At 33.4% G+C, this 18,632-nt stretch overlaps 1 protein-coding gene across 2 annotated transcripts; it reads left to right on the top strand.

The window, feature by feature from the left end:
• The first annotated feature begins 9,114 nt into the window (after positions 1-9,114).
• Positions 9,115-14,642, top strand: LOC120005081 (palmitoyl-acyl carrier protein thioesterase, chloroplastic-like). 2 transcript variants are annotated; one of them, XM_038854533.1, is made up of 7 exons: positions 9,115-9,272; positions 10,232-10,868; positions 11,076-11,209; positions 12,211-12,324; positions 12,855-13,026; positions 13,131-13,199; positions 13,891-14,642. In XM_038854533.1, the coding sequence occupies exons 2-7, from the start codon at positions 10,371-10,373 to the stop codon at positions 14,158-14,160; spliced, it is 1,257 nt and encodes a 418-aa protein (XP_038710461.1). In that variant the 5' UTR covers positions 9,115-9,272; positions 10,232-10,370; the 3' UTR covers positions 14,161-14,642. The 2 variants fall into 2 exon arrangements, with proteins under 2 accessions (XP_038710461.1, XP_038710460.1); XM_038854532.1 differs by having other exon boundaries at positions 9,118-9,366.
• The last annotated feature ends 3,990 nt before the right edge of the window (positions 14,643-18,632 follow it).

The raw sequence follows: 18,632 nt of genomic DNA, 5'->3' as shown, positions 1-18,632 counted from the left end.
ATTTTTCTCTAACCATTATATTATAATTAACACCAAAATTATGTTCTTCATTTTTTAGAATTGAATTTATATGTGTGTTGATTTAATTTCTTACAATTAGGAGTTGATCTCACCATTTTAATTTCCATGATGAGTGTTCATCCTAATGTTTCAAAAAAAATAATTTGAGATTGTTATTAATTTGCACACACATTACTCAACCACTATTAAGACTAGAGTTGTTTAATGCAAAAGGGTCAACCGTTTTTAATTAAGTGACCATATCTATCATTATTTGGAGCACTATTATTAATTAATTGCTCATAAAATGTCATCATTCATGCATTGCAACTTCTAGCAACCTTTGCTAGCATGAGACCGGATTTAGTAGTAGAAAATAATCAATCTAGGTGGATAAATCGGCTGAAAACGAATTACTTTATTTGGGGTTTCAAGTTCGACTCTCTATATAAATACTCAACGATCTATCAAGATATTTGAGAAGAGTTGGACGATCCAAATGTCCGAGTATTTTACACGAACTATTCTATGTATACATCGTTTTTTAATGTGCATGTGAAATTTACTTGATCATTTTTTAGTGTTGTATTTACACATATGATCTTAATCACATTAATTAAACAATAGCAGTTTTTAAGCTATAAATTAAAGTAGGAATTGCAAAAGCTAATTTCAAAAAACAAATTGTTTTATCTCTAGTATTATGACTAATTAATTAGGATTCTATTTATGTTTCATTCATAAGTGATATAGTATAGAAAGAACACACACACACACGCGCAGCAACACTGCATTCATTATTTCTTGTATATATATGCCATGGAGAAGTTGTACCCAATACTTATGAACCATATTATCAGACACTAGTTAGGGGATATTAATTCAAGTACTCCAATTACGTATACGTTAATTATCTTCTTAATTATATCGAACCTATAGCACCGATTTTTATACATACATACATACATACATACACATATGTATGTATAGAGTTCTTCTCTTATACGGATTGAACTTACAGTCCTAAAATACGGACTCCATCATAGACCGTGCGATCTTGTCTACGGTATAGATTGCAATCCAACTGAAAGTCTAAATCCCTCTTCTTCACGCGTGTCAAACACAGTCCACTCACGGTCCCATTCTTCTTCTCTGTCGAAGAGAACTTCCCCTCCTCAGTCACGACCACCTCAGCACCTCACGACCCAAACAACAACGCGACCTATCCTCTCTATCCCTCGTACGACAAGACGACCGGACAAGAAGAATTATACAATTTGTTTTAGATACCACATTTGGCGACCCGTGCCCGAAAATTATACTTTTTGTCAGCTCTAAAAGAATGAAACCAAAATCATGCCTAACAGAGGCTTAATTAGAAACCCAAATCGAAAACTAATTGAAATTAAACACCCAATCTGAGCAAGCCTCTATTAGGCTTGATTTTGGTTTCGTTCTTCTAGAATCTGCGAATCATAGATAAGCTGCACAAAAATCAGGCCTAACAAAGGCTTAATTATAGAAAAACCCATATCGAAAACTAATCTGAGCAAGTTGAGCAACCATTGAAGAAAAAGGTACTTGGATTTTGTCTCCGTCCTGTCATTTTCTTTAATGTACAAATATCTTCAAATGCAAATAAAAGTATTCGTGCGTGTTCCGTGCTTCCGATTGGCTTGGTCATTGTCGTCCTCGGAGAGGTAGAGAGGATAGGTTTACTTAGACAAAGAATACTAGGTGAGGTGGAGCTGCGCGTGAAGAAAGTTATTTTTTTAATCTAATATGAACCGTTGATGAGATCCGACGGTACAAGTAAGAATCCGTATTTTATGACCGTAAAAACAGTCCGCATAAGAGAATCTCGCTGTATGTATATATATATATGTGGGATTAATATATATGGAGTTTGTGTTAAAGATTTTTTTTTTGAGTGTTATAATTCATTGAAATAATTCGAACTTTCAGCCGTGTATAAACAACCATTACAGAGCTCAGAATGATAACATCATTCTCATTGATTACTAGAGAGTTAGACATTCTCCCTAAAGAATCGAGCAGGTCAGTCATTAAATTTCCAATCAGTCTAATATATTGATACGAACCACTCTTCTCACCTCCAACAATCAGTTGTTTATTCACTCTGAGCTTAAATTCTCACCGATTTGTCTTCCCAAGCTCACCCCATAATAATTATGGGTCCAGGAAGCTGATCCAACAACACTCCTCTGCAGGCATGTGCCCGTGGCTCTACCATTAAGAAAACAATTGTTAATTGTTAAGGGAGTTAGACCCCCTTATATCTAGCACATCACGCCCACATCTAGGCAATCCGGAATGTGCCTAACACATATTTATATGAGCAGTCGAGCATAGTTCCTAGCCTTTTGTCTTCATAAAAAATCAGCCCGTGGGGAGTGAAAAAGAAAGAACGATTCAATAAGATCCACGTTAGTTAGGTATGCGTATATAATTCAGTAATTGCATTCGTATACGTATTTATCATCACCGATATCTTGTACATTTGTATGCATATAATTATTAGGACCAAAGCTATGATTTCTGGATTTTATCTTCAATAAGAAGGAAGCCTAACTGTATTTATCATGTAATAATGCAATAATTGATATATACCAAATCACATGCACATAAATCAACCAACTTTATCATGTATGAACAGTAGTGATACATAGTTGACCCAATTTTTAGGAGCCCAACTCAACCTAAGTCTATGTGGCAATGTTGACTCATCATGTGATAAGGCAAATTTGAAATATGATTTTTGGAGACAAAAGTACTCTCATTACTTTAGAAATACACGCTCAAATATTATGATGACGTCACTATTTTTTAACTTTTATCTTTCTTAAATAAAATTTCAAAATGTTTTAATTCTCAAAATACATATTAGATTTGAAAAAAAAAATTATATATTCAGAATCATCTCATAAATCTCTTTCCAACAAAATTCATCGTCGATAGTTTTTGTCTGGTCGTTCTTAATTCCATTGTTTCTAAATTGCAAAAAACAATAGATTCTGGACTGTACTTTTAAAAAACAATGAATTATGAAATGTGTTTTTAAAAAACAATGGATTATGAACTATGCTTTCAAAAAAAAAACAATGAATTCTACTAAAACAATGGAGTTGGATTTCCAACTCTAAACCATTGTGTTTTATGCATTGATAAAATCAGTGGAAAAACTAAATTCATTGTTAAAAATCAGTGCAATAACTAAATCCAATGTTAAATATTCGTGAAAAAGTTAAAATCTATTGTTTAAAATTAGTGGAATAGCTAAAATTGATTGTTTAATATTAGTGGAATAGCTAAATTCATTGTTAAAAATCAATGGAATAATCAAATTTAAGATTTATGAGGTTCAATTCATTATTCAAAAACAATGGAATATCAGTATAGATTATGAAATTGACCTTTTTGAGGTCCAATTCCATTTAACATGAGATATTAAAACATAATTGTAGTTGGTTAAAATAATGGAATTGAGGTTAAAACACAGAACCATAATGTTTTATCAAAATCATGAAGTAATTCCATTATTTTTGAAAACCATAAATTAGGTGCAAACTTGAGACGAAATTCAATGGATTCCATTGATTAAATCAGTAGAATAAGGCTATTCCATTCAATTTCGTCTCAAACATATAGTTATTCAAGCTATTCCAAATAATTAGATCAAGATATTAAAAAAATCGTGAATCCAAACAGACTTCATTGTATGCTTATCATATAAAAATTAGTAGTAAAATAGCACTAAATAGAAATATCAATCACACAGTAGGATAAATTAAGCGAGAGATCTGAGAGGCATTGTGGATTGTATTTGTCCAGAGATAGATGTCGACATCGAGGTGGAACTTGCAGAGCCAGTGATCCAGCAAAGGTAGCTGCAGTGATGCTCCGATCTGATAGTCGAAGACAACAATCGTGGTTCCGATCTGATGGCTAAAATTAAGGCAGCAACGGTGGCGCTCTGATGGAGGACGGCAACAACAAGACGGAGAGAGAAATAGGAGAGAGAATGAAAGGGTAAAAATATATATGTATGTATATATATCTATATATGTGGGATTAATATATATGGAGTTTGTGTTAAAGATTTTTCTTTTGAGTGTTATAATTCATTGAAATAATTAGAACTTTCAGTTGTGTAATTAAAGAACCATTACAGAGCTTGGAACATCATTCTCATTGATTACTAGAGAGTTAAACATAATTCCCTAAAGAAGCGAGGAGGTCAGCCTTTAAATTTTCAGTCAGTCTAATATATTGATACGAACAACCCTTCTCACCTCCAACAATTAACAGTTTGTCCGCTTTGGGCTTAAATTCTCACCGATTTGTTTTCCTAAGCTCACTCCATAATAATTATGGGCCCAGGAAGCTGGTCCAACAACACTCCTCTGCAAGCTTGGGCCCGTGGCTCTACCATTAAGAAAACGGTCGTTAATTGTTAAGGAAGTTAAACCCCCTTATATCTAGCACATCACACCCACATCTAGGCGATCTGGATTGTGCCTAACATATATTTATATTGGCAGTGGAGCATACTTCCTAGCGTTTTGTCTTCATAAAAATCAGCCCATGGGGAGTGAAAAAGAAAGAATGAGTTAGTTAGGTATGCGTATATAATTCAGTAATTGCATGAGTATACGTATGTATCATCTTCGACACCGACCGATATCTTGTACATTCGTATGCATATAATTATTAGGACCAAAGCTATGATTTCTGGATTTTATCTTCAACAGGAAGGAAACCTAACTGTATTTATCATGTAATAATGCAATAATTGATATATATATCAAATCACATGCACATAAATCAACTAACTTTATCATGTATTATTTTGGACTAAATTTAAGTATATATACCCATACTTTCTTGTCGTCAGAGCATTCACATTGGTTACTGTAAAACACAATATGTAGACAAACTACAGCTTCACCCGTACAGATTTTCATCAAATATGACCTGCATCGGTATCTGTTCACAATCGATATAATATCGACATGGGTTGTGTATGCAATAACTCTAGCACACTTGAATCGATTCTATAACATAAAAAAACGATATAATATTGTCTTGGTATTGATGAAATCATTTTTCATAAATCATTTGTTATGTAATAATTTATGCCGAAATCATTAATTCATAAAGAGATTGTTTTTTATTTTATGCATTAATTATTTATTAAATTATTAAAATATTTCAACATTAGGAGAGACATTAATAACATACCATTTCATTAAATTTAAAATAGAAAATTATAAATTAATATTTTAATTTATTATTAATTAAAGGTAAATATTTTGTAAGCATTTAATTTTTATTTGAAATCAAATAATATACAAGTAATAATAAAATAAGAATAAACTAATATTTTAATGCTGTAAAGATTTATAATAGAGATACTGATGCAGTAGTTGTTGAATAGAAAATCTGAAAACTGTCAAAAAGTTACATTTTGTACATAAAATAGAGAATCTGTTAAGAGATACCAATGCGAATGCTCTTATATAAATATAAACAAAAAATTATCGGTATGATTAAAAAAATTAAATAAAGTAATTGGACGGAATCATCTCCCAACTTTGTTGGATTTATAGGCTTATAGCTACTCATTTGGATGAAATCATATTTAAGAGAGATGGTTGAACTACAACGCAAAAAAGAAGAGAGGCATCAAAGGAAAGAAGACATGAAAATAATGATGATAGATTTAAGCACTATGAGTGAGGTGCAAAAAAAATACTTTGAAGGCCTACAAGCTAAAATTCTTGCTAGAATGATGAATGAGTAGTATTTAAGTTGAAAGTGTATGTAATATTTAGTTTTTACATTTATGCTCTTTTGAAACAATGATCTTATACTCCTATTGAGTTAAAATATATATATTTTTTATATTTTATAATCTTTTCATTTAAATTATTATTTTATTAAAAAAATTTGTTGTCAAAAATATGCTTTGTTCTTCATAATATAATTAGTAAAAATTAAACAAAAATGAAATTAGAAGTGATTGGAGAAAATGAATATTTTAAGTTATAAAGGATAGTTTAGAGAAGCCGAAGTGGAGTGTTGTTGAATTGTGATTGTGTAAAATTGAAAAATGATTCATTTTATTGTATTTTAGAGAATCTGTTAAAATGACAGTTTAGAGTAAGTGTTGGAATTGTTCTAAACTGGATTATGATAATAAAAATAAAAATATAACAAACATAGTTATCAGTCATGTGACAGCTTGTCACTTCTCGTATGAAGCCCCCCGGTATTTAAGATGTGGGGACCACAAAAAAGCTGCTAAATTAATATAATAAAATATTTTTTATATTAGGTGCCTAATTTAGTAAGGGGTACATCTAAATGTACACAAAATTTACTAAATGCACACAGCGTTGATTCCAAGACTGTCTTTTCACTCTTCACATACACCATCATGATACCTTTTTATTCTCTCTTTCTTTTTTACATATAATCATTACATTATACTAGTGGGGTCCACGATAGCCTTTTCACTTTTGTTTTCCTCTTTTTTACTTTTTACCCCTCGTCGACTTCTTTACTATTCTTTTCTTGATCAACATTTTGATTATACCTTTTTTTTGTCTCTTTTTTTTTTATTTTGTATTTTTAAAAGAATTTTTCGATCAGTCAAAGAGTCAAAGACTATTAGGTGTTAATATTTTTTTTGGTACACTAATTCAAGTCATTTTTTCATGCTAAAAAAATTCTTTAATTTACAACTTAACATATAGGTTGTGTGGTATTATACACCCTGAATGTTGGTTGGCATGGGTTGTGTGGGGTTAATTAAGAAATGTCGTCCTTTACGTACTATGGGCTAGTTTGGTAGAGCATTTGCAAAGTAGCAGATATTCTAGCAGAAACGGTGGTAGCAGAAATGTTGGACAATTTTAGTAGCAGATATGCTGCTTGAATGCTGGGTAGGTGTTTGGTTGAACTTTTACTATTAACATTTGTGTTGTGTAGCATTTTGTGATAAATTACGTGCAGGGATATTATGCATATTTGTTGTATACGCTGTATCCAAACAAACAATTTAATTATTAAAAATAATATAATGACTTTAAATTAATTAAAGATAAAAATAAATTATCAATTTATTTGAATTTAATTTATTTATTATTTAATTTATCTTAAAAATTCAATCGTGGAACAACTAAGTATCGTCTAATTACAATATCCTACTGGTAGGATACATATCCTACTGGTAGGATACATAAGTATCCTATCACTAGGATACATACCATATCCTACCGGTAGGATACATTAAGTATCCTATCACTATGCTACATATTGTATCCTACCGGTAGGATAGTCATATAATCACCAAAACGTGTCAATAAATGAGGGGTAATCTTGGAATAACATTAAATTATTGGGGACAATAATGAGAACAATTTCGAAATGCTTCAGAAAAGCTCCTTAATTACTGTAATTGTTGGAATTTGAATAAATGGAATAAGTAAATTTGTTTTGTCCTAGATGGTCATTTCCCTTTAAACTTAAAAACAAATGTTAGAAGACAAAAGAAAAAAAAATCGACGGTTCCTCCTTTACACATAAAAAGTAACGCCGTTATATCATACATACACATACGTCAAGTCAATTGTCAATTCATATAATACACAAAAAAACATGTTTGTGTGCATTTAGCAAAACTCATGTGCATTTAGCAATTACCTTTAGTAAGCGATTGTGATTGTGACTGTGATTGTGATTGTGGATTAAAGAGACAGTTGAACAACCTCTATCGGTCTATCCTTTATAATCTGGCATGCTGGAATATTCTGATGGGTCAAACCAGGAATAAAAATTCAATTGAGAAGATAAAATTAGATATATATATAGTTGACCTAATTAAAACCTTTTTTTTGCATAAATAATGAAATGGAATTCAAAGCACAAAATAAAATTGAATTCTATGTTTAATTTTCAAATTAATGCCACTTTTTATCAAATTTGTAAGCTATTGACTTGGTCGACAGAGTGGCATTAGTACCTTCCAATAGATTTGTAAAAAAAAATAGTTTCTTAAGGAACATAGATTCATGCTCACAAAACACATACAATTATACATTATAATCTGTTTATGTTATAGTACTTTAAATGTGCACATCTTGTACACATTTTTATTAAGAAATTTTGTTGATATAAAATAAATTTAGCTTCGATACCAATTATAACAACTCACCTCTCCATGTGCCTAATGAATATTGTTCATTTTGGACAAACACATATTAATCCGTACGTATTTGTTCTCCTGAACTCTTTTGGCTTAGAAAATGAGTTCACTAAGTAAGAAGAAGAAGATTTGGAGTTTGGTGGTGTTAATTAGTAATTACACAATCTCACTACGGCCACACTTGGATACATGTTAGCTTGACAAACCAGGAAAAAAAAATACGAAGATTAATTGGACATATATGCTTAATCTTGTGGTGCAAAGCATTATAAAAAATTAAATATTTTTTTTCCATACGAAAGAGAATCTAATTAGCCTCTTGCTCATGGGGTCAGGAAAATGCCACGTGTCACATAAGCAATTAATGATACTATTAGAGGTCAATTTTAGAGAGCCAAATTCGATTTGTTTAGAATGATGTCATGGTCAAACGCGACGTGTACTTAGATTAAATATATATATAAAAAAAAAGACTGGGATTCCAATTGTTGAGGTGTCGGACGAAAATATATTTTAATTTTAATCCATGCATCTTAACAATTGGGACCATTGAAATTGTATAGAAATTAAATAAGTAGTAAATAAGTATGGACAATGTTAAAGACTTTTAAAATATCATCATTTCCAAAAGTTCTTTAAAATTTATGTAATATTAAAATAGTTATCGATTAAAAATATACATATAAGTTTCATTACACATCTAACATTTCATATTAAATTGGGATATTTTTGGAATGATATTTTGGAAATGTCAAACATTATCCAATAAATATATAGACAAAAGTTGTTCAGAAATTGAGCTTTGAACGAAGGAGAGGCGGGAGGAGCCACGTGGAGTCACTGACTCACTACTATAAAACGTAGTCACCATTCCACAGAATCACTCGCCCTAATTTCTTCTCCCGTCTTCGATATTTCGTACATGGCTACCCCATTTTCAGAGAAAAACCAACAAACAAGGAAACAGAAGAAAAAAAGGAACGGAAGGGATCGCAAACCTTAGAAGAGGAAGAAAAGAGAGAGAGAGTGTGTGTTTTTGCAGGTCGGAAATGACACAATAGCCCTTTCCCTCTCAGTTTCTTTATTCCAACATATTGAATTTTCTCAGTTTCTTTGTTATTTTCTCCTTCACCAAGGTAAGCTTGTGTTGTTTGGCTTTTCGTTTTCTCTCATGTTCTCTTTTTGATCTGTTGTTTACGGAGGAATTTAGGTAATGCAGCTGTGAAGGAGGCTTAAATGGAGATTATGTATATACGGAAAGCTCGATGCTCACGTTAATTGTTAATATCTTTTCATGGGAGAGATCTGAGATTTAAGAATTTTTTTAATTTGTGTGCGTTTTTCTCAGCTGCCAAATGCCTTTACTTTCTCGGGTTTTGATGGAATGAGGAAATTCGCTGAATCTGCTGCTTTCTTTGTTAACGTAAATGGGTTCTTTTGTTGGGTTTATTGTGTAATTTGATACTTTGGTCGTTGCTCTAATGTCAGATATGCTCTGTTTTTAGCTCCACATGCGTGTAGGCTTGTTTTTCTTTCTTTGTGAGTTACTGTTATTTTGTTGTGTTCAATGTTCCTGATCTAATGAGGCGTTGAATCGGCCATCAACGCATTTCAGTGCTTGGGGACCATAACCTAAGCTCGTGAAATGTCAAAATTTAAAAGTCATTGAAAGTGAAGATACCCATCTAGCTTTCTGAACTTTCTGGAGTGACCTGTTTTTCAAAAGAGAATCTCGGAATACTCTTTTTTGATAATTGACATTAGTGTTATTTTCGTTATTTTTCATCTCAATAATCAATATGCGTTGAGAATTTTTGTTTTCGTGGTGCTTCTCCCCCCCCCCCCCCCCCCCCTTCTTTTCATTATGAGAGCCCAAAATCAGGTGATGTAAATCCTTAATGAGTGGCAGAAATTGTCGAAGGAATGAATTTGTTTTTACCCTGTAGTTTCCTATTGTCTTGAACTGTAATATGTTCTGATTGGCTATTCAATGTTATGCAGAGATATGTTGCTGTCTGGCGAGATTTGCTGAGTATTCCATGTTATCTCCGCTGTAAATTGTCATTTGAGAAGAAGACATTTGAAGAAATTTAGTAAAAGCGATACTCCAACTGACTCATCGTTTGCAATTAATTTCATCATGGTTGCTACTGCTGCTACCGCGTCATTCTTCCCAGCTGCTTCTTCATCTGTCGAATCTGGTGCAAAGTCTACCAAGCTTGGTGCTCCCAATTTGGAAGGAATCAAGTCAAAGTCTGGTTCAGGTGGTGGTCTGAAAGTCAAGGCAAACACCAAAGCCCCTTCTAAGATAAATGGTACCTCACTTGGCTTGAGGTCTTCTGCAGAGAGTGTGAAGAATGTGGACAGCGTTCTATCACTATCCCCAAGGACTTTTATCAACCAGTTACCTGATTGGAGCTTGCTTCTTGCTGCTATCACAACCATATTCTTGGCAGCAGAGAAGCAGTGGATGATGCTTGACTGGAAGCCGAGGCGGCCCGATATGCTAATTGACCCTTTTGGTATCGGTAAAATTGTTCAGGATGGTCTTGTATTTCGGCAGAACTTCTCGATCAGATCATATGAAATTGGTGCTGATCGTATGGCATCCATAGAGACGTTAATGAATCACTTACAGGTACCATGGGAATTTTTTTATTTGATCGTGGATCTGAATATATATACGATAAATGGCTAGCCTCCTAGTGATGCTAAAGCCTTGTCTTATAACACTAGAGTTCTCCATAAAGAGTTTTTTTTGTCCTTTTTAAAAAAAAAAAACTGACAGTTTATTTTAGATCTATCTACTAACAAGTGGTAACTTGATTTTCCCTTTGGCTGCCAGGAAACGGCCCTCAACCATGTCAAGTGTGCAGGCCTGCTTGGTGATGGATTTGGCTCCACCCCAGAGATGAGCAAAAGAAACCTGATATGGGTGGTCACTAGAATGCAGGTTCTTGTAGATCGCTATCCTACGTGGTAAGGCATAACCTCTTCTCCAGTAGTTACTCTATACACAAGTTAATTTAACACATCTCTCAGTGCATGTTCTACCTGACTAGTTAATTTAACACATTTCTCAGTGCATGTTCTAATTTACATTAGAAGTATTTCTGTTCCTCAGCAGAAAGTATCAAGCACTCTGTCAGGACAAAAAAAAAAAAATCCCTTTTTAACTTATTTTATTTAATCCCAATACTCTAAGTAGGTCCCATACCTTGTATGACCAATGCTTTTTTGGTCATTGTTGACCTGAAAATAGAACAGTTTAGAATTACATGGTTTGGCTTTGGCAACTTGACTCACCCTGGCAAGCATTGGTTAAGCTAGACAGCGATTTGAGGGCGATTTTACAAGTCGTATGGTGAGTGGGAAAAGTTCTAGGGCGCCAGTAATTGAATCAATGGTTACCTTCTTAGTGTTAGTATTTGCTTTGACTGTTTTACATTATGTTTCACATTGGCTCGTTGAATTCCTTATTGGCTTATTGTCATATGGTTGAGTATATTCTTGGCAATTTGAGTCATGCTTTTGACATCAGTTCAGAAGCAGAGTGAACTAAGGCCTTTTCTTGAAATGCTTTTTTATATCAGTATAAATTTGCAAATTCATTGTTTTTCGCTCATCCTGGTACAGGTACATGAAGTTAATTATTGCATATTTCTTACGTTAAAAACCAATTGGGGCATCCTTTAGTAGTCAACTGGCCTAAATTATTGTTGCCATCTATTTTGATACTATCTGCTAAAGAAATTTATGGAAGGCTGTTTATCATCATCATCCGAGCCTCTATCCCACTTTTGGTTAGCTGCATGAGTCTACGAGAAAATTAACAGGAATCTACTTCATGTATTCATTTATGGAAGGTTGTTATACTTGGAAAATAAGGGGTATTAAATATAAATTTTGATTTTTGGGATAATTATGGAATTCATTTTGGGGGTTAAATTCTAATGCTATTAATGTATTATGTCTTGTAGGGGGGATGTTGTTCAAGTAGATACTTGGGTGAGTGCCTCAGGAAAAAAGGGTATGCGTTTTGATTGGCGTGTTCGCGATGCAAAAAATGGAGAAACTCTAACTCGAGCTTCCAGGTAATATGTTGTACTGGAGATTTATCCTATATATATATATTTTTTCTTTTTTTACCTTTTATAGAAACCGACTCTTTATTAACTGGTGGAACTTGGTGAAACTCTAACTCGAGCTTCCGGGTAATATGTTGTACTGGAGATGATCCCACATATTTTTTTCTCCTTTTTTTTTTTTGCTTGTGCTCATGTGGGGGAGCATGTCTCAACTTAATTTAGACAAATTGATCAATTATTTGTATGTAATTTTCAAATTTTCATGCGCATGTCAAGTGATGACTACTAACAAATTTCAATTACTTTTTCAGTTTATTTTAAAAATTACACCATCACTTTGTCAGTATTCATTACAAAAAGTCTTGTATTAGTATTTACAGTTGAATTTAAGTATTTTGTTCGATATGGCAAGTCATAAGATGCATAACCTTTGAAAATTGTTGATAGAGAAGCAACTTTTCATTATATTGTGATGTGGTATAATAAAAAGATATCAAAAACAGTACTAATATGTTGTTTGTTTTGATTATCTTTAGCGTTTATGTGATGATGAATAAACTGACGAGGAGATTTTCGAAGATTCCAGAAGAAGTTAGAGCAGAAATTGGGCCTTATTTTTTGAATTCTGATCCTGTTGTTGACGAGGACAGCAGAAAACTACCAAAACTTGATGACAATACAGCGGACATTGTTTGTAAAGGTTTAACTGTAAGTCAAAAGGTTTTACCTAGTGATATTTATTATAATACTTGAATAGTATCTTCTTGAATTTCAAAATTTTTCGCTTTATTGTTACTTTATCTGTTCTGCAGCCTAGATGGAGTGATTTAGATATCAACCAGCATGTTAACAATGTGAAGTACATTGGCTGGATCCTTGAGGTAAAATTTCTTGGCCTGAGAAGTTTATTTTTTATCCTGTTGCAGTTGAATTTTTATCTTCACTAAGTAATTTATTATGCTTGTTATGTGGGATATCTGGTCACCGAGCTTCCTGTCTAGCAAACTTGAGTCATCTCATCTTTGGATCAATGAAAACTAATAATCGAGCCTTGAACTGACAGTGTTTCACATATGGCTTTTAGGCTTTAGCACCTGTGTTGCCATTTTGGCATTTTCTTGTTATCTCGGTAAATGCATTGCACATTACCATTTTTTCTATTATTTACTGAAGCAGACTTTAAATGATGGCCAGATATTAGGACTTTTCACATCTAGAAATATGCTTTGATAGCCTATAACTAATTTTTTTTGGAAGAAATGCCAACTCACTGGCTGTGATTAGTTGGCTCTAGTCCGTCATCTGACTGATTCGACCAATTGGTTAAAATTCTATGTTCAGCCAGCCTCCATTTTATGAGGCTTTCCACCAAGGTTAGAGACTCTATATTGAGGAATAAAGGAAGCATTGGTGGAAAAAATAAGACAATTTGTGAAGCTATCATATGAAATGTTAATACATTGGTTAAACGTGTACTTTATGTTGGCTTGTTTGTCATGCATGCAACGTAAAGTTTTGCTCCTTGATTGTAAAGTTCATTTTGTTTCGTCTTTATGATACTGGTTATTGCAGAGCGCTCCGCAGCCAATCCTAGAGAGTCATGAGCTTTCTTCCTTGACTTTAGAGTACAGGAGGGAATGTGGAAGGGACAGCGTGCTGCAGTCCCTAACCGCTATCTCTGGTGCTTCCATCGGAAATTTGGGAAATGCTGGTGATGTTGAGTGCCAGCACTTGCTTCGCCTTGATAATGGAGATGAGATTTTGAGGGGAAGGTCTGAATGGAGGCCCAAACATGCCAAAAACTTTGGCATTGTAGGTCATGTTCCAGCAGAGAATGCCTAGGAGTATCAAATACATTGCAGCAGCAGCTGGGAATGGTTGGTTATCTCTTCTTTGCTGGTGTCTCACTCACATGGCTTGTGTGCAATCCCCCCACCTGTTTCTGGATTTATAGTATCTTCATTTATATATATGTTCTTTATAATTTGTTTTAGAGAGGAAGCAGCTCTTGAACTCTTGTGATTAGATTTGGCTACACAAACCTTTCGCTCTCTCCCCCGTCAAATTGGTTGCCTCTGTCTTGTAGTCTAATCATTTGTGGGGGTTCAACTCGTTTTGTGACCCCTGCCTAGCTGTCTGTCTGGATAAGTTAATGTAAGTTTATACTATTAGGAATTCTCCCATGCGGGTTTAAAATACGGACCATGTTTTAAAGGCGTGGATATAGAATTATTACATTCTACTCTCTAGGGATGGTGCTCTGCTGTGTTGTTTTTGATCCAGAAATGCAAGTGTCCAACTGCAGCATTGATTTACTTGGACCACATAGAATCTCTGTTCCAAGGCCTGGATTCTAATTTATCTCTCTTCTCGTTTGTGTTTCTTTAGCTAATTTGTTTGCAGTTTACTTTTGGTCTTGAAGTTTCTCATCCCTAACCGGGTAGTGGTCTACCGGATCTGGAACTGTCTAGAGTAACAACTTCATTAATCTAAGTATTTCTCTAAAATTAGTAAGAAAGGATTGTGCTGGTAGTTAATACATCACCAAGTGTTTGATTAAACCAGATTCATTTTAATACGCCAGACTGACAATACCCAAATAAAGTTGTACTATTTCTCCATAAAAAAATGAAATATATTTTTTTTAAAAAAACCTGTACTATTTCTAGCTAACATAAGTTTGCACTATGTAATAATTAATAATTAATCCATTTATGAGTAATAATATTTGTTGCACATGAAACGGTGCGTCCCCACCATGAGGACTCACATGATTAGAGGCTTCAATCCCTAAGTCAGTTGCACATGAACCACAAGCTTTTGGTCGATGATACTTTGGATCGCAATTAGTTTGTCGAGTGTGTGTGTATGTATTGTACAAAATACAAATGACACCCCCCCCCCCCCCCCCCCAACCCCACCCCACCCCACCCCAAGTACTCTTGAATAAGTGCGACAAAGGCAATGGATTGGTGAAGGTCGAATGTTGCGGCACTCCCATAGAAGAAGAGTGCAAGACATAACGAGTAAGTAATCGAATTTATATAAGATATATGCTATAAACTTATTTTACTAGATACTTATCTTATGGGCTCAAGTCGCCCGGCCTCTTTTGATTATTAGAATCTATATAATTACGTCTAAGTCCTTAAATAAAAATTAAAACGCATTGCTATCCCATTAAGCCCCTAGTCTAGCATGGGTCCAATGTACATTGGGTCTTTGTTCTTGGACTAACCCTAAAATCTTATTCACCGGTGACTCTTGTAAGATGAACCAAAACACATAAAGACATGCGCACATGAGACGTGATTGGTTTTAAGCTAAAATTATTTATGTTTACTTAAGAGTGGTTCATTTATATTAACCCACCCCATCATTATTTCCTGGCTCCGCCCTTGATGTAACACAAGTGATTTGTTGATTATACAAATACAATCTATTTAACACACCCGAATCACTAGTTGAGGTGATAAAAATAATATGTATCATTCTTATGAGCAAGGTTTAAATCCCTCACCCCGTTTCAAAAAAAAATAATACCATCACTTTATGCGGTCGGTATATGAGTTAAGAAAAATGCAAAGTGTACATTTTGTTCTGTATAGACCCTTTTTTCCCCAAATCAAATAGTGCGGCACTTCTAATAAATAAGCCCCTGAACCTGACTGGCTTTTTTTAATAAAGATGTAATCATTTCTCATTATTGTGGCTTTTACACTCTTACAAACATAACTTTTTTGTACTGAAGACTTGAGACAGTTTATCTTAACTTTCAATCCTCTTTACCCAATCATGTCCCCTTTGTCCAAAGAGAAGAAAACTCTCCCTTATCTGGATTGTTTTTAGCTGATCCCAATTCCCAAACTATTTGGTGATCATCACTATTAAATTCCATATATTTTAATTATTTCCCTCTCTATTAATGGTTTTTTTAGGAACCGTCAACACAAATTAATGCATGTAATATGAGTTTAAATTCGGAACATCAAACCCGTGCACATAAAAATTTCTCACATATAACGACATGGTAAAAATTAGGCTAAAACGCGTAACGTGATTACAATGAACTCTTGTAATATTCACACATATGTCATTGTAAACAAGTTAAATTTGAATTCCAACTAAAATGATACTTTTCAGTTAATTAGACCATTTTTTTTTGTCAATTATTGTTTAATTTGTATTTCATATAGGTTACTTTAAGTGTGAAAAATCTTTAAGTAGAGATAAAAAAAATTTAGCTGACAAAAATTAATTTTGTCATACCCAGTTGGAGTAGAGCAGGCCAGAAGTCTCTACAATATTATATTAGGTGGTATTGAGTGAGCTACAAAGTGGCGAAAGGCGACCAGTATTATAAATTCCACATCACATAATGAAGAAAAAATGAATTGTAAAATATAATAGATCAAAGTTCTCAGCTTAATAAGACTGATTTTCAAGACTCACAAGTAGTGTTTAAAAATAAATTTATGCGGGATACTATGACTGACCCAAATCAGACAATGTCTTACTAAGCCGAGCAAAGGGCGGGCGGCTTAATGTTTACTGAGGTATTGGGGAAGGCTAGATGGATTTGAATATTGAAGAATTTATGCGGAGTAAAAAAAAAACACTATTAAAATATGTGGACTAAATTCCCAAATGAAGAAAGACTAAAAACTACAATGACTGAGCATCCAAATGAGCAGTGACTAGTGAGCACAGCCAAAGAACACATGAAAAATAAAAAGATGAGATTATAATAAAGAATAAAATCACTTCTTTTTTTCTGCCTTTTCCTGCTTGTGAGTGGGTAACTGGGGGTACCTGCAATTCTCAGAAAATGCCACACCTCCTATTCTCTTTAATCGAGGAACCTCTCCTTTTTCTGATCTTTCATGGAGATCCATCCCCCCAAAACAACTCAAAATCACTTCCAAGCTTAGAATATCCTCAAAAGTGAAAATTGCGGTTGCTTTCTCAACCCTGACCATCTGTGTAAACATTTTGTTTGAGGAGTTTATTTAGGGTGCATCTAAATACACACAACTTTTACTAGGTACACACAACACTGATTTCAATGTATTGCACACATAATTCGGAATTCTATGAATAAGAGACAGAGAAGAGGAGATGAGAGAGAGAGGCCAGTACTTTCTGCTTTGGTCATTGCCTTACATGGATGTGATGTGTCCCCCTCTCTCTTTATATACACACACATATATATCAAAACCCCATTAAACCTCTCTCTCTCACTGAAAACGTATCACACATATATTCATTCACGCGCATGCCTCTTTTTCCCTAGATTTTCCTTTGTTTATTTTTTTGTACATTTTTTTTATTATTTAGGTAATTTGAGGCAGATATTATAATTAATTAGATTTAGTTTGAATTAAATGGTCATGCAAAGTCCTTGATATTAATATTTAAAAATTTTCTTGAGTCATCATCAACAAAAATATGTTACTGTAAGTAGCAAACAAATGACAAGCTCTATATTTAGTATATTATATTCAACCTACCTACCATGACCAAGCAACAAGGTAACAAAGACTCTCAAATCCAGTGAATATGACGCATAAACATGAAAAAGACACATTTATTTTCTCATTCAACGCATGAAAAATAATGTGTAAAAACTAAATCACCAGTTGATAATAATTATAATTATAATGATAATAAGAAAGATAAGTATAGGGCTGCTGTAATGATTTTCAAACATATATGTCAAACACTTTCAACATGTAGTGAAAATTTCATAATCTCATATATTCCAATATCTAATATATATCAAAATACTATAATTTGGCCATGAACAACTTAAAGCATAAATCTGGCAACAAAGAAAGAATGTATGACACTGTATTATTATACATGTTGGCGGAAGATAGAGGAGGTCAAGTGAGGAAGGGGGTGTCACTAAAAGAAAATAGTAGGGGTGTTCATTTGGTTTATAAGACCGAGAGAAATAAAATGATCAAGAAAAAAAATAAAAGAAAATAAAACATACATGAAGATGTCTCCCCACTTTCACTTTAACAATAATCAATTTTAATTTAATGTATATAATGTTTGGATATTTATATAATATATATTAATATTTTTAGGTTTTTCGATTATAACCATATTTTTAGGTTTTTCGATTAGTCTCATAAACGTTTGTAATTCATTCATTTAGTTTTTTAATAAAATTCCTTGAGGTTTCCTCAATTGTTCTTGGAGAATTCTAAGATCTTGATTTCGTCGTGAACGAATTCAAGTGTTCTGATTCTGCGTTTGCGTCACAAATTGATTGTGTTGTGACTATGATGGCAAATTGAAAGTGT

Source organism: Tripterygium wilfordii, chromosome 9, assembly GCF_013401445.1.
Source record: "Tripterygium wilfordii isolate XIE 37 chromosome 9, ASM1340144v1, whole genome shotgun sequence".
Taxonomy (NCBI): domain Eukaryota; kingdom Viridiplantae; phylum Streptophyta; class Magnoliopsida; order Celastrales; family Celastraceae; genus Tripterygium; species Tripterygium wilfordii.
The sequence above is the reverse complement of the archived record's forward strand: the minus strand, read 5'-3'. Positions and strand labels throughout refer to the sequence as shown.